At 31.8% G+C, this 17,393-nt stretch overlaps 1 protein-coding gene across 2 annotated transcripts in view; it reads left to right on the top strand.

Annotated features, from left to right (window-relative positions):
- Positions 1-17,393, top strand: part of LOC145291994 (uncharacterized) — a 115,381-nt gene that overhangs the window by 62,537 nt on the left and 35,451 nt on the right. For both annotated transcript variants that reach the window (XM_080137970.1, XM_080137971.1), the window contains exons 24-27: positions 924-1,100; positions 6,722-6,801; positions 6,925-6,981; positions 16,738-16,798. In XM_080137970.1, coding sequence (XP_079994096.1) covers positions 924-1,100; positions 6,722-6,801; positions 6,925-6,981; positions 16,738-16,798 — 375 coding nt within the window. The remainder of the gene's footprint in view (positions 1-923; positions 1,101-6,721; positions 6,802-6,924; positions 6,982-16,737; positions 16,799-17,393) is intronic.

The following is a 17,393-nucleotide window of genomic DNA, read 5'->3' on the forward strand; positions in this document are numbered from 1 at the left end:
AAATTGTTGAATAATAATAACAAAAATAATTACACAAATTGTTGAATAATAATAACAAAGGTGAATACAAATGAAAAATATTAATACATGAATACTAAACCTGAACAATTATAATCAGTTAATCAATCAAAAAAGAAAAGTTGGAAACAAGTTAATTAACTAAAAATTAAACAATGTTAAGTAATAAAATAATAAACATTTTTAATTAAATGTTTTGGTAATGCTTTTTTTTTTTTTTTTTTTTTTTAGATAATCCGCCTCTAAAACATAAGCGTTGTCCTCTTATAAAAACAACAAAATACTAAAATTTATCTTCCACTCCTCTAGAAATGAGTTAATATTGCTTAAAAAAAAAAAAAAAAAATGCCAACAACCTTGTTGCTTGTACAACCAACTGAATGGGGGGAAACTAAGATTTCCTGCTCTCCTTTCAATCTCATAACCAGGTTATGAGTCACAAATTGGCAGTTAATGCAATGAAAAACTACCTGAATTACATTATGACAATGGGATTGAGAATTATTTAGATAATATATCAAGGACTAAAGGAGTTTATTGTAAAAGGTCAGTTTTAGCATCCTGGGTATATCTATTCCTGTAAAGGCTCGAATTTAGGGAGTATTGAATTTCTCTGATTCTGAATAGTTGTGCATGTTAGGTTGACATCTATTACATAGAATATATTGCTTGAAGACTCACAGACTTTTATCGAAATAACCTATAAATGTGATAAGCTAGGAAAAATACAAACTTTCATCAAAATAACTGAGAACTGACCTCAAAAGGGTTGGTATGCCATAAAATGAACGAGCAAATCCGTTACTTTTAAGAACAAGTAGGAAATTGACAAATCCATTTTTATTTTAAAAATATTTGTTTCTTATACAAGTTATTTAATTTTATATTTTTATTGTCTCCCACAGGCTAGCTCGCAAGTATCTGATGTAATTCCAGTGCCAGTCATGTCCCCTTCCAAGATGCATGGCAGTATGTTAAAAAATGCTGCACTCAGCCCATTGCCTTCTTTTGTTGCAAAACCAAAACCTGTTAAAGACTATTCAGCTAGCAAGAAGCTGTCAATAAGTGAACTTAATGATAAGGTAAGATATTTTCTAATATTTGTAGTATAGCTGTTTCTTTTTAACATAAATATTGTTTCTGGTTATTGCTAATAATATCTGTAATTATGTGAATATTTTTCAAACCAATTTATTGAATTTTTTTTTTTTTTTTTTTTTTTTTTCATCTAACTTCTGCTATGATGCGAGTAACCTCCAACAACCAAGACTATAATGAATAATAATAGTAGGCACATTTCTGTCCCCCCCCCCCTTGCTATCATTTGTAAATACTTTCTACTTGACAATGAATTTATCATTTAATGCCGGTTTCCATGCAAGCACATTTTTTGCCTGGTGGCTCTTTTAGGCCTCTTGGTTTTGTGCAGGGTTCGGTCATAATCTCAACTTCCTAAGGTCCTCCTTAACTGACCCCCATGTCTTACATGGTTTACCCCTTCCCTCTAAATCTGTCAAACCTACATCTGCTGACTGGGTTTGTGTTATCTATCCTTTCAACATGTTCATAGCACCTAACTATTCTGGCACAAAACATGTCAGGAATATGTAATCTATTCCTCAATTCTGATGACTTCCTATCCCTGAGACTTGCACCATGTCCTCCATCTCGTCATCTGCATATATTCTAAAAATTCTGTTAATGTCCTACTGTGCCAAGTCCCACTACCATACATCATGATACTCCTAACACAGGCTGTATATAGTTTTTCTTTAACTTTGTGAGAGAAAACATGATTAGTTAAGAGGGGTAACAGATCTCAAAATTACTTCCAACCTGATCTTAGACGAGCTATAGAACTTGTCTCTGTATCTGCACTGATCATGTCACCAAGATTGAAAAACTTGTCTCTTTAATTTCTACATAAAAGTTGATTTCTGTCAGCATGAAAATTCTTTTAACATTTAAATTTGAGTGAAATATGTCCTTCTGCTATTATAGACATTCTGTTAATATATATTGTTGGTCCCCCGACAAAAGGAAGGTGGACCTGTAAATTCACCCTTGCCACACTTTTCTCAATAACTATGCATTGGAATTATTTGAAATTTTGCACAAACATTAAACATGATATGAGTATGCTGAACTTTATCATTTTTTTTATGCCTTGTTTATTGAGCACTCACAGGGGAGCATGCATGCTTCACTTGTTAATCTTTTAAATAAGATGTTATGCGATTAACTAGATTTTATTTTTTTAATTTTTTTTTCAAATAGTATTTTGAAAATTAAATTTAAACCAAAAATGAAACTAAAATATACTTTTGTTATGGTAATCTTAATCTTTATTTATAAAATTATTGGATGTAAATATTTTCCAAAACTTCAAATTTTAATAAACAAGAACTTCCTTCTCATTTTAAAATCCAATTACTTTCTGTTTACTAATTGAAATGCTTCCATGCTAAAAACTAAACTTAGCGAGAAATTTTCTAAAACATTTTTTTGAAATTTTTTTGAATTTGAAAAACATTTAATTCAAACTAATTTCTTCCACAAAATTTTCAATAAAAATAACAAAACTGTCATACATTTGCTGTCAAAACTTAGAAATCGTAATTAAAGCACATAACAAAATACTCAATTCCAGTTCAGTGGAGAAAGACAAAAACTAATGCGTAAACAAATGATCAATATAGTAACAATAAAAATAACACATAGTATAGCAGAAATACAACTACTAGAAATAATCCAATCATCCAAACAAATTAATAGAAGTTAATAATGGAAATACAGTTTTGAATTACTTGGGGTCTTTATCCAGTCATGGCTAAGGAAATGAGAGCATGCTATCCCCCATAAAGTAAATACAGGATCCCATTTGATGTGCAGATTCCCAACCTATGGAAACATTGTGAAAATAAAACTCAAGATGAAAACTATATTTAGAAGAATCCAAATAACCAATCTTCATCTCAAAAATTCAGAAATTAAAAAATGCTAAATAAAAATATCACTAGCAACTCATTACTGGCTTCTCAAAGAAAACAAACATTCACCAAAAGAGTGGGAAATTGTATGACAGGTCAATACATATACAAATTTAGACTACCTGTGTACATTATGTCTGAATGAGAAATTTTTAATTGTAACCTAATTTGTCATAAGCTATAGAAGTGAAATAGCAAACAACTGTATACATTTATTTTAGGATAAAAATATAATTGAATAAAAATAAAAATGTTGAAAAGGGGGGGGGCATGAAAAAGTGTCAACCTTTCTTTATTGGAATATTTTCATGATTAGACTCATCTAACCACGTTTTCTTGAAATTCATATTTGATAAGAATTATTAAAAATGCCCACTATACCAATGAAAATAAGAGAATTGATTGTTATGAATAAGGGAAAAGGCCAATCCCTTAATTCCAAAGCTAAACAATTTAAAATTCATGGTTCAACAGTTAAAAAAATATGGAAAACATATGTAAACTATGGAACAATCAAGAATCTTTCAAAAGGCTATAAAAAGAGAAAGTTGATAGAGATGAGAGGAGACTTTGCTTAAATTCAAGGAACCACCCCTAGGGGTGGGGGGCATGGTTTGTCTATAAATATATCTCCTCCTACATGTAAGAGAACTTTAAGGAGGCATAATTTATGAGGGTGTGTGGCTTGCAAAAAAAAAAAACACTTAAAAATGAGTCATGTTGCTAACAGGAAAAGTTTCTGTAAGAATATGTTGAAAAAAAAAAAAACAGGAACTTGATAATATTGTCTACTCATATGAATGCAAGATAGACCTCTATCCAAGGGGCCGAAAATATGTAAAAACAACCCCATAACTACATAAGAAGTACAAATATGTCAGGAAAACCTTCAAAGGGGCAAATTCCTCAATTAATACTTGATGTATCAAAGCTGCTGGAGAGAGATGCATCAAACTGTATAAAGGTAACTTGGACAGTTATATATACCAAGATATATTGGATGAAACATACCTTCCTATCCATCAAAATGAGCATGTATTTATGCAGGATGGGGCAAAGTGGCACAACTCTAAAAGTTCTAAAAGATTTTTTGAAGAAAAGTGTATTACTGTGTTGGCTGACTGATCAGCACAATTCTGACTTAAACCCCATAGAAAATCTTTGGAGTTTTTGAAATTAGGAAAATATACACCAAAAAACTCAGATCAATTATGGGCCAATATTAAAGAGGAATTTAACAATATCCTGAATTCTTATGTAACAAAGCTATATGATTCGGTGCCAAAGAGGCTAAGACTTTGTCTTTATAACAAAGGCTGGTACACAAAATATTAAAAGCAAAAAAAAGGGGGGGTGAGAAAAGAATTATCATTAAAACAAATATTTATATCAACACTCTAAATTAGACCCTCCCCTCTTTCGTGCTTAATCATTAAAAAAAAAATTTTAATTTTTTTTTTATATATAACCTGTATAATTTATAGATTGCTTTGTTAATTTTATAAGTAATATTAATAAAATATTAAAAAAATATTAAAAATTAATTAATCAGGAATCTGAAGAAAAAACAGGAATCTGAAGAAAAAACAAGAAAAACATTTTTGGGAAAATTTTATAAAAATGTATTGGATGGCCACTCGAAACTGAGCAATGCTGTGTGTGTGTCCCTAAAACCTCTGGCCTTGGAGGGAAGACAAAAACTAAACCTACTGCTATGGTTTCAAATTATCTGAAATAACAGCAAGGAGAGACTTGATTCCAAATATTTCTCATTATATCTCTCCTCTTTTGGAAATAGGGTATGATTATGAATATCTCCAGTATCGAATAAGCTGTGAAATTTACTTTTTCCACACACGGAAAATCCTTTAAAATTACTATTAGGTTTTCGAGAGTGCTGAAAACGAAAATAACAGTAAAAATCCCAGGAAACGAGTAGTTTCCAAGATATGAAGAAATTATAAAGTGAGGGATCATTTTTCTATATTAATTTAATGTAAAATGAACATCCACTTTATAACCAAGATGTCCATAAAGTGGCTACTCATTTTATGTTAAATTAATATAAAAAAAGTGATCCCCCCAACTTAAAACAGTAATGTGCTATCTTAAGAGCAAATGTCACATAAGGTCACTGCACAATTTAGGTACTTAGTTTTTCAACAAGCCTTCATTTGTTAAATTCTGATCAGTAGTTGCCAAGATTTCAAACTTATAAAATTGCACAAAAAAAATGGGATATCTATATATGGATATATCTATACTTGTTGCCAAATTGAATATTGAAATGCTCATATCTTTGGTTCTATGGGATGAAACTACATGAAAATTTGCAGGTTTTTAGATTATAATACTATTCTATGGTTAAAATTTTATGACAATTGGTTAAAAAAAAACAAAAACAAACTATATTTTCAAACCAATAAAATATACCCAAATTAGCTTACATTTGTATATATAGTATCCTAGCAAGCCAGTTTTAGTTTTGCTGCTTTGGGATGAATTTTGCTTCAGATTTTTTTTTTTTTTTTTTTTTTTTTTTTTTTGCTTGATTGTCTCCCCTGTGGTCTTGCCAAGCCATTAATAATATATATATATATATATATATATATATATATATATATATATATATATATATATATATATATATATAATCTCGATTTAAAAAAAAAAAAAAAAAAAAAAAAAAAAAAAAATCATGAATTTGATAAAATCCGAAGCGCTTTTCATCAAACTTTTCAAGGATATGTCTGAAAGAAGGGGGGAAAAACCCTCTGTTTAAAAAAATTTTTTTTATAGAAATACTAATACGAAAGGGATAGAAACAAAGGGGGGGGGAACCTACATGGAATGTGTGTCCCCAAATAGTTCCAACTGTAACCGAAGGTTTCTCTATTTGCACATAGCAAGTGCCTTGAAGACAGACAAGTGGGACTTAGTGCAGCCTTTGTGCAAAACAGAAAAACACTCTGAAGAGAATGTAGAACCACAGTCCTTTTTATTTACTAATGTTGTCTAATAGCCGATTCTACTAATTGGGAACCCCTGGAAATAGGCTGATAATCCAGGATGAAATGTGGAACATGCTGGGCGATTCTAACCTGAAGACGCTGGGTCGTTTTGCCTATATAGACGGCACCATACCGACATTGAAATTTTTAAACTATTGCTTTACTGCGAGATCCCTTTTGTATTAGTATTTCTACAAAAAAAAAGTTTGTTTTTTTTCCTTTCAGACATATATCCTTAAAAATTTGTCTGACGAAAAGCGCTTTGGGTTTTATTACAATTCGTGATTTTTTTTTTTTATTGACTTATTTTATAACATCCGAATATGGTTCATTTCTTTTTCATCATTTTAAAATTTTGCCATTCTAATAAAGTTATGTCCCATTTGAACCATTATAGCAAAAATGTCATATATATATATATATATATACACACGCATACAATTTCTCTTTTAATCTGTTTACAAATAAACCAAAATACATCATGGAATTTAATTTTGTAATTAAATTATTTTTAAAATACTATTTGTAAAACATTTTACGCATACTTATTTTGCTTAAAAATAAATAGAAGTCATTCAGTTTGTAATCATCAAAGTTACTTTAATGAAAACTGCACACCTACACATTTTTTTTTTACAATTTATTAATATAAGCAAGTATTTCATAGCTTTTTAAAAAATAAAAAAATACTTACCTTTACAGGATTTTGTGGTAATTGAATCTCCGCAGAACAAATGCCGAATTCTGACGCAACACCAGCAAGAAGTCTTAAGAGAAAGAAAGTAAAAAAAAATTTCATCTATCTTTACTTCTTACCTTTAAAATTCTTTTCTGTATTTCAATTTTTATCAAGTTTTAATTTTATGTGCCTAATTCTAACATATTACTCAATGTTTTTTTCCTAGATTTTCAGTTCCTGCCATGTATAACAGCCTTGATCAGTCCCAAGATTCACTTGCATTGTAAGTAATATTTAGTTCTACAACATTGTTACATGTAAACTATTGATGTGATTTCTGATGAAAATTAAATGCATTATAATAATGAAACCAGCTATAACAGTTGCATATATATATATATATATATATATATATATATATAAATTTAAAGGAGATTAGAACAATAGTCCAAAGACAGGGTGTATTTTAATGTAATAGTAAAATTACTAGTTTAATTAAAATACAAGAAAAAGTGCTCGTTGTAATTTAGATATATAATAAGCTCGATAGGTAAATATCCTAGAGCTAATTTAATATTTAGTAATGTGATTGATAATTTAAAAATCAAATTATAATTAAATTAAAAATCCGTTTCATAAGAAGGAACAACAACAAAATCAATTATTTGTACGATCGTTTCGGAAAACAGTGTTTTTATTGTGGTAGACATCAAGTTACGGACAATAATTATTACATATAGTTTTTTATCAAACAAGGTTTCCTCATCAGCAAATATTGTGAAGGGTTTTTATTATATGCAAAAGACACCATAAATAAACCTAGCATTAAAGTAAGGCAGATGTATCTGGAAAAAATTAAAATAAAGGTATGGATTTAAACTTGATAAGAAAATTAATATGGGTTAGAGATAGAAATAAAATAGAGTAAAATTATAAATATAAATTTGGTTTAAGTACAATATTATACATACATACATACATACACAAATATATACATGCATATATATGAAAAAGTACACACATATATATACATATACATAAATATACATATATATATATATATATACATAAAAACACACGTACAAATATTTACCTTTTAATTTTTCGCCTTTTGAAATCAGGAACTATGGTTAAAGTACTCATATAGATGCTTGCTATAGCTTTTCAGCTTATGAAATGATAAATTTTCAAAAAGAATGCTTGTGTAATAATTTGTTTCCGTTAGCATACTTTTGATTAAAGGACGCCAAGGTTTAGAATTCAAAAGAAAATGGAGGATAATGTTATTTGTATAATTAAATAATGCAAGGGGGATAATTAGTCATATTTCTTTAATTAAAGAATGTAAGGGAGATAATTAGTCTAACTTAATTTATTACAGAATAATAAAAAAAATATTGTAATCTATTTTTACTAATAAGTAATTTTTAATGATTTAAGGTGGTTTATATTTATTAGATTTAAACCAACGTTTATGCCATGAACTCGACACTCCATCTGAACATAATGAACAGGAAATAAAGTGCTTGAGAACTTCTTACCAAAAGAGTATACCTCCACGTAGCCCCGACATGGTCAAGGTGAATGGGTTTTCCCTCTTACTATGCCCCAATTTGGGACTCCGAGGTGGGTAGGGAGCGTGGTTGATGAAAAATAACCCCCAAAATACATGGCTGATAAAAACAAATGCATCTCCCTCAAAACCCTTAAAAGAAACCATTCCTCTGACTCTGACCTCTCAAGCTCAGATGAGGAACAAAAATCCAAAACTAGGAAAACCGTTCCATCTATAGGTGAAGGAAACTTCCCAAGATTCTTGGTTATAGAATTAATCGAAAATAAAAACATTGGAAACTTATCACCTTTTCTAATAGAAAAGATATCTATAAAAAGTAAACCAAAAATAATTTAAAAAAAAAAAGAAAAAAAAAAAAAGACGGAAATCTGTTACGGTGCCACCAGAAAGTCTTACTTAAAGATAGTGGACACTGTTTATCATCAGGGCCTCAGGCTTGCGTTGGGAGCCTTCCAAACTTCCCCCATCGATAGTCTCTATGCAGAAGCCAACAAACCCTCATTATCAATTCTACGCGACAAACTAGCCTTGCAATACTTGACCAAAATTCTCTCTTGCCCAGACAATCATAGCCAACAAATCCAGCCTGTAACTATACCTTCAATCCCAATTACCAAAACCTATATAACCAAAAAGTAAAAGCTATAAACTGGTGCTACCAGATCAGGCTGTCTACTGGCTTCCTGAGACGAAAAGCACCTACATCGATTTTCTGTTTTTGTTTTCTATTTCACCTTTTGTAAAACTTAATTATGTTCTGCAAAAATAAAAACAAAAACAACAGCCCCCATTCCCCCCCTTCCACTCTTTTCTTTTTCTATCCTTACTACTCAACCCCGTCGGTGGGGCATAAGAATACACCGACTGCCCTCCTGCAGAGAGTAAAAACCTCTCAATGGAGCCACCTGTTGGCCGTGAGTGGCGACCCGTAATGCCTAGGAAAGGGATCCTGGTGGCTGAGTAATTGATACCTAGGGAAAACAAAGGTATCAGTGGCAACACTCCACTTTGGCCTCGTACTGGGCCAGACGGGCGGTTGGACGGGCCCGATCCAATCAATCGGCTGGTCACGTCAAGCTCTAAACCTGACTAACATAACAAGAAAATCCACTCGTACTCTCCACCTTTTTACAATAAACAGATTTAGAAAGCGGTGGCTCATGGGTCAATCGACTCGCTGGACAAATGGACTTTTCACGGCTGAAAAACAAATATTCTTACTAAAAAGAGGCTTTTGAAAAAAGTTTTTAGTAAAAATGGACGAACTACAGGTGCTTAGATCTACCAACGAGACGAGTATACCTCCCGTGTATCCCTGTTGCTGTTGGGGCGAATGGGTCCCCCCCCCCCAACACCTCCCATATAGGGTTCCGAGGTGGGTGGGGAGCACTAGAGAAGAAAAATTACGAACTACAAAAATGGCCCACTATAAGCCTCAAAAAAGAAGTCATTCAGAAGTTTCTGATCTAACCAGCTCAGATTCAGAAACTGAAATAAACAAACAAACCTTCCCGAGATTTTTTGTAATAGAAACAATTGAAGGAGAACAAATAACAAAAATGTCTCCTTTCAAAATAGAAAGGATACTATCAAAAGGAATCAAATAAAAACAGTAAAAAAACAAAAAAATGGCATACTGTTAATCGAAATAACAAACCAGAAACAAGCAATCGAAATTAAAAAATGGAAACTTTTTGATAATCGAAAAATAAAAACCTACCCCCATAGAACATTGAACACTAGCAAAGGTGTAATCAGGTGCCCCGAATTAGCCCTGTGCCCCTTAGAAGAAGCAAAAAATAATCTTAAAAATCAAAACGTCATTGATATCAAAAGAATTCAGACAAAAACAAGATCCGGCGAAATCATAGACACAAACACTTACATATTAACATTTGATACTCCTCAAATACCTAACAACATAAAATAGGATATGAAAAAATAAATACTGAAATTTATATACCAAGCCCATTCAGGTGTCACAATTGTCATCGATACGGGCACCATAAAGATCGATGTACACAACCACCAACTTGCATGAGATGCGGAGACAAAGAAACATATTGATTGTCAAAATGCACCAAAATGCGTCAATTGCCATCAAAATCATAGCGCAAACTCAAAAGAATGCGAAAAATGGAAAAAAGAAAAAGAAACTCTCAGAATAAAATACACCAAAAACATAAGCTTTCAAGAAGCCCGTAAACTAGCAGAAAACACAAAATACTCTGAGATAACAAAAAGAAATACACAGCCTAACTTTGAACCAAATAATACAACAAAAACAAATCCTTCAAACATCCAAATTGAAATATTCATGAAATTACTCAATGAAATGAGAGAACTAATAGAAGACTTCAAAAAAACTATGAAACAAACCATCACAGAAAGTAAAGATTTTTTAAAGAATATAACCGAAATAAAACAAAGTCCCCAAACTAAAACTCTACCACAAAAACCTATTAAACTCCAAACAACAGCATCCCTAGAAACAAACCTTACGACAGAAAAAATTAAGAAAAATAAACAGACCCCAAAAGAACCCCACAAGATAGATACCAATAAAAGCAAAATAAACAGATCCCGCTCATCCTCTAGATCAGGATTTCATCACCCACCGCGACCCCATTCGCGATCTGAAACCCGAAACACCCAAACTAACATCGAAACTATGGACGTAGACATAAACACCAACAGTCCAAAACCAAAAGAAAATATAAACCATGACTAACAAAATCCTACAGTGGAACATAAGAGGATTAAAAATTAATATCGAAGAAATGCAAATACTTATCAAATCCTTATGTCCTGCAATAATTTGCCTACAGGAAACACACTTAAAAGAAAATGACAAAATTAACATAAAACACTACTCAATATACAACCACATAAACAAATTATCATGCAAAGCCACCGGTGGATCATCAATACTGATAAACGAAAACATTCCACACAGCAAAGTGAACTTAAAAACAAATATGCAAGCTGTTGCAATAACTGCAACACTACACAAAACAGTAACCCTGTGTTCACTCTATATACCACCAAATGAAACAATAAACGAAACAGAATTAAACAATATAATCAAACAACTACCTAAACCTTTTCTACTGTTGGGAGACTTCAATAGTCACAATATGTGGTGGGGCAGTAAAAAAAACAACAAAAGAGGCCAAACCATAGAAAAAATAATTAACCAAAATGACCTATGCCTACTCAACAACAAAGAGAATACATATATGCACCCACCAACGGGAACCCTATCAGCAATCGATATAACACTATGTGACCCAACTATATACATGGATTATAGCTGGAGAACACATAAGGATGCATGCGGAAGTGACCACTTCCCAATCATAATAGAAAACGAGAATCCCAAGCTAGAAGACAAAACACCCCGCTGGAATTTACAAAAGGCAAATTGGGAAAATTTCCAAAATACATGTCAATACAGATTAATACCTGAAGCGAATCCTAACTTAGAACACATCACATATTTCAGCAACACCCTACTCACAATAGCCGAGGAGAACATACCAAAAATTCCACTACTACAAAATATAACAAACCCTGGTACAATAAAGAATGCAAAGAAGCTATAAGAGCCAGACGTGCAAACCTAAGGAAATTCAAAAACAGTCCAACGAAAGAAAATTTGGACACCTATAAAAACAGCAAAGCCAAAGCACGGAAAACTATCAAAGAATCAAAACGGAACTCGTGGAAAGACTATGTAACAAAAATTAATCAAAACACAAAACCCAAAAAAGTATGGGAGATGGTCAGAAAAATAGCAGGAAAAAATACAAAGAACCCTATTAAACACCTTATATGCGACAACACGAAGATTACCGACAAACAAAATATCGCAAATAAATTAGCAGAACAATTCTCAATGAACTCATCATCAAAAAACCAAAATAAAAAATTCCAAGCTATAAAGAAAAATGAAGAAAAAATAAAAATAAACTTCAAATCAAAAAATGAAGAAAACTACAATCAATTATTCAACAGTGCAGAACTAGAGGAGGCAATAAACAAATCTCCTGATACAGCAGTCGGCCCCGACGAGATCCATTATCAATTCCTCAAAAAACTACCAAAACCATCACTGGACTACTTATTACAAATTTACAATGAGATATGGATAACTAACAACATTCCAAAAAACTGGAAGCAGGCAACAGTAATCCCAATACCCAAACCAAAAAAAGATCATACAAACCCAACAAACTACCGACCCATTGCACTAACTAGTTGTTTGTGCAAAACTTTTGAGAGAATGATTAACGAAAGGTTAAATTGGTACTTGGAAAGCAAAAATCTAATTACAGAAAGCCAGTCGGGTTTCAGGAAAAATAGAAGCCCCACCGATCACTTAATAAAACTGGAAACACGCATAAGAGAAGCATTTGCAAAAAAAGAACATCTAATAGCAATTTTTTTTTACATGCAAAAGGCGTATGACACCGCTTGGAAATACGGAATCCAAAAAGACCTGTATGAACTAGGACTTAGGGGTAGAATGCCAGAAATTATCAGAAATTTCTTAACAAATAGAAACTTCCAAGTACGGATGGACAACACTTATTCAGTCCAAAAAGATCAAGAAATAAACAATATCATAAAAAACATAGACCCAGGAATTGAAAACGCCCTATACGTGGACGACCTACTTATATACTACCAATCTAAATATATACAAACAGCCGAACGCAAACTACAACTCTGTCTGAATAAAATAAACAAATGGGCCATAGAAAATGGATTTACATTCTCAGAGGAAAAAACTAAATGCATCCACTTTTGCAAATTACGAAAATTCCACCACGACCCCAACCTGAAACTGGATAACAAGAACATCCCACTCACCGACCAACATAAATATTTAGGTATTATATTCGATAAAAAATTGAACTTTATACCGCATATAAAATATTTAAAAGCAAAATGCCAAAAGACAATGCAATTGATCAAAGTCCTAGCACACACCGATTGGGGTGCAGACAAAGTCACATTATTGAAATTATACCAAACTCTAATCAGATCTAAAGTGGACTATGGATGCTTCATCTATGGAGCAGCAAGGAAGTCCTACATAAAAGAACTAAATACAATCCATCATCAAGGATTAAGATTAGCCTTGGGAGCATTTAGAACCTCTCCAGTAGAAAGCCTCTATATAGAGGCCCACGAGCCTCCACTGATTCTAAGACGACAGAAGTTAGCGCTACAATATTACCTAAAGCTGGTATCATGTCCAACAAATCCTGCATACCAATGTACCCTCCACCCACAATACACACATCTCTTCAACAAGAAAGAAAATATCAAGCCCTACAGCCTCCGGATAAAAAACCTTCTCACAGAAGCCCAAATGGACATTACAAAAATACATAAATATAACAAATCAAAAACTCCACCCTGGATGATCAAACAACCACGCATAATATTAAAATTAAATAAATATCCCAAAACGAAAACCCACCCATCAACCTTCCATGAAGAACTACTTATCATCCAGAATACATACAAAGAATATACACAAATTTACACTGACGGATCAAAAGATGGAGATAAAGTAGGATGCGCAGCCATCCACAAAAAAATAAAACTAAAGAAAAGGCTCCCAAACGAATCTTCTATTTTCAGCGCAGAAGCAACAGCCATAGATTTGGCACTGAATATAATAACCAATGATGACCATCAAAAATATATCATATTTACTGACTCACTTTCAATACTCATATCTCTAAAAGAAAAAAAAATGACAAACCCACTTATTACAAAATTGCTAAACAAAATAGATGCCATAACCATAGAAAAAAGCATTATCTTTTGCTGGATACCAAGCCATATCGGCATCTACATGAATGAACAAGCAGATAAGGCAGCAAAGGAAACTCTGCAGCAAAACCACATAAGTGGAAAAATCCCCTATACAGACCTAAAGACTAAAATAAACACATATTTGAAGAGAAAATGGCAAGAAAACTGGAGCTCATGCACCAAAAACAAATTATTCCAAATAACACCAAATATTGGAACAAGAGACACCAAAAAGTTAACAAGAAAGGAAGAGGTAGTAATGACCAGACTGCGAATAGGTCACACTCACATCACTCACTCATATTTACTAAAAGGGGAGGAGACACCAAACTGTATAACGTGTCAAGAACCCTACACAATACACCATATACTGACAAACTGCATTGACCTTGAACAAATCCGAACAAAGTATTACCAAGAAAAAAATCTGAAAACAATATTAAACAAGATTGATCCCCAAAAAATTATCACTTTTCTGAAAGAAACTAAAATATACTCAAAAATATAAGGAAAGACCCCCCCCCCCAAAAAAAGCCTTAAGAACAAACCAATATTTAACACAACATAACGAACCTTTCGGCATTAAATGACCCCAAAGTGGTTGATATGCCGTAAAACAACAAACAAACAAACAAACAAACAAAAGCTATAAAACCTTTTGGTCTCCATACAAAACCACTAGTAGTAGATGCAGGTATCACAATCACCAACATCCATAATGTCAACCAACTAAGCCTTCCACCCTGGCTACTAAAACAACCTGAAGTTATCTTTGAATTAAACAACCTCCCAAAAAACCAAACCCATCCGCTAACCTATCAAGAAAAACTTATCATTCAGGAAAAATACCTAAACCATCAGTACATCTACACAGATGGTTCCAAAGACAGCAACAGAACCGGATGCGGCATCGTATCCACTAACATTATCTTACAGAAGCGATTACCAGACTATGCTTCAATTTTTAATGCCGAAGCCAGTTTTAGATCTGGCACTAGACCTCATTACTGACCTCACCCACAACAAATTTATAATTTTTTCAGCTTCCCTCTTGGTACTTGAATCCTTAAAGAATAAAAGCTTAAATAACCCGCTACTCATCAAACTATTATAAAAAATACACACTCTTTCACAAAACAAAAATATCAAATTCTGCTGGGTCCTCAGTCATTTTGGAATTCAGGGCAATGAAAAAGCCAACATAGCTGCCAAAAACGCATTAAAACTCAATAAAAGCAATATAAAAATTCCACACTCTGGCTACAAACAAATAAATAACCTCATTATGAAGAAATGGCAAGAAAGATGGAATAACTGTCGAAATAAACTTTTTAAGATCAAACCCACAAATGCCAGAAAATCACGTAGAGAGGAAGTGATTTTGTTCCGTATTTGCATAGGACACATGCACATTACCCACTCCTTCCTGCTAAAAAAAAAAAAAAAAAAGACCCTCCAGAATGTTTTGCATGTCAAGAACCTTTTAGGTAAAACACTTTCTTTTGGATTGTGGCGATCTCGCACATATCCAGCAAAAACTATTCATCAATATGAAAGAATATATTATTTAATTGGAATTCATTGAGATGAGAATTGTTTCTTAATTTTATTTATTGCACACAATTATCCTCATCTTTTATTAGTTGTTTCGTAACGTTTCGGCCAACTATTCCTCTGGCCTTCGTCAGGTGGTAACCGAAACATGAAAACAACTAATAAAAGATGAGGATAATTGTCCGCAATAAATAAAATTAATATGAAAGATTTAAAAAAAAAAAAAAAATCCAACAAAATATTAACATTTCTGAAAAAAGTAAATTTATATAAAAGAATATAACTTTAATTCAATCCAACTCTACCTCCACCCACCCAAAAAAAGAAAGAAAAAAAAAGTACATCAAAGGCTGACTTACTGAATAAATTAAAATATCTAATCCACAAAAAACAAAGAACTCAGCATTAAATAACCAAAAAAAAAAAAAAGGGTGATATGCTGTAAAACCAAACTGTTTGTGATTTTACTATATTTTTGTGTTAACCATTTTTTTGGTTTTGATTAATCAAAAATTGTTGTATTTTTTTGCTAATTTATTTTTTATTTGCTTTTTTATGAACCATCTTGAAACTCTTTACACCTGTAGTTATGGATCATATTAATTTCTAGTAAAAAAGAACAATAATTAAATGTCTCTAGCCATTTAATTTTCATATAAAGCATTTGGTCCTCTTTAAGAAAGGGTTTTCGGAACCCCTCAGCCTCATTCACATGGAGCCAACTTTGGGAAACCCTGATCTAAAGTTCTTATTATTTTTACTTTTATTTTTAAATAAAATTATGCTTAATAGTGTTTTTCGCTGAAAAACATTCCACTTTATAAAATAGAATTTGTAGGGCTTTAGTGTATTGTTTTTATATATTTATTTTTTGCAAGTTTTTTGCTGATAATTTTCTTGGCTGAAACTTTTGTAATGGGGGTGGGGTCAGTTGTCATATTTATGTATATAAGAATGAAGAAAGTTGTACTAATATTACGTCATCTAGTTTGGTAAATGGTTCAATATAGCTTTAGTCATGCTTACAAAGCAGATTTATGAGATGATAATAAAATGTATTTTTTAAATTATTTTCAGTTCCAATTCAATGAATACCACTTCACTTGATGCCAGCAATGATGCTTCTAATAATAAACTTGTAAGTAAATATTTCTTTTAATTTCCTATCAATAATTCTTTGGAAGGATTTATGGACACCCTTTGAGAATGTGCCATTGTGCTGTTTTAATAATATTGTTTTTTTTTTTTTTTTTTTTTTTTTTTGTTGTTTTTTTTTTATTTAGCCAGCAACCAATTTGTAAACCATTTACTTTTAGCTTTATTTTTAATCTTTAAATACGTTTACAATTGGAGAAGACTAACTTTAGAGATATAACTAAACTTGCCTTATCTATTATCATAAGAATGATAATTTCATTAATGTCATATAAAGGAAAGTCGTGTCCAATTAAAAGTCACATGACACATCCATAAAGTTAGTATATTTGGTGTTACTACAAAAAAATATCTTTCAAAAAAAAAAAAAAAAAAATTGGAAATATGGGACAGAATTTGTACTATTTTCTGCAACTTTTTAATGTTTGTTGATAATTTGAAAGAACATTGCAGAGTCATTTCTAAACATTTAAACAGGTTTTATTTAACTAGCTGTACAATATGCTTAAACATATTTTAATTTATTAGGTTGCGTATGTATTATTATAGAATCAATCCTGTATTGAATATTATATATT

Source organism: Euprymna scolopes, chromosome 13 (assembly GCF_053919585.1).
Source record: "Euprymna scolopes isolate OS-2025 chromosome 13, ASM5391958v1, whole genome shotgun sequence".
Classification (NCBI taxonomy): domain Eukaryota; kingdom Metazoa; phylum Mollusca; class Cephalopoda; order Sepiida; family Sepiolidae; genus Euprymna; species Euprymna scolopes.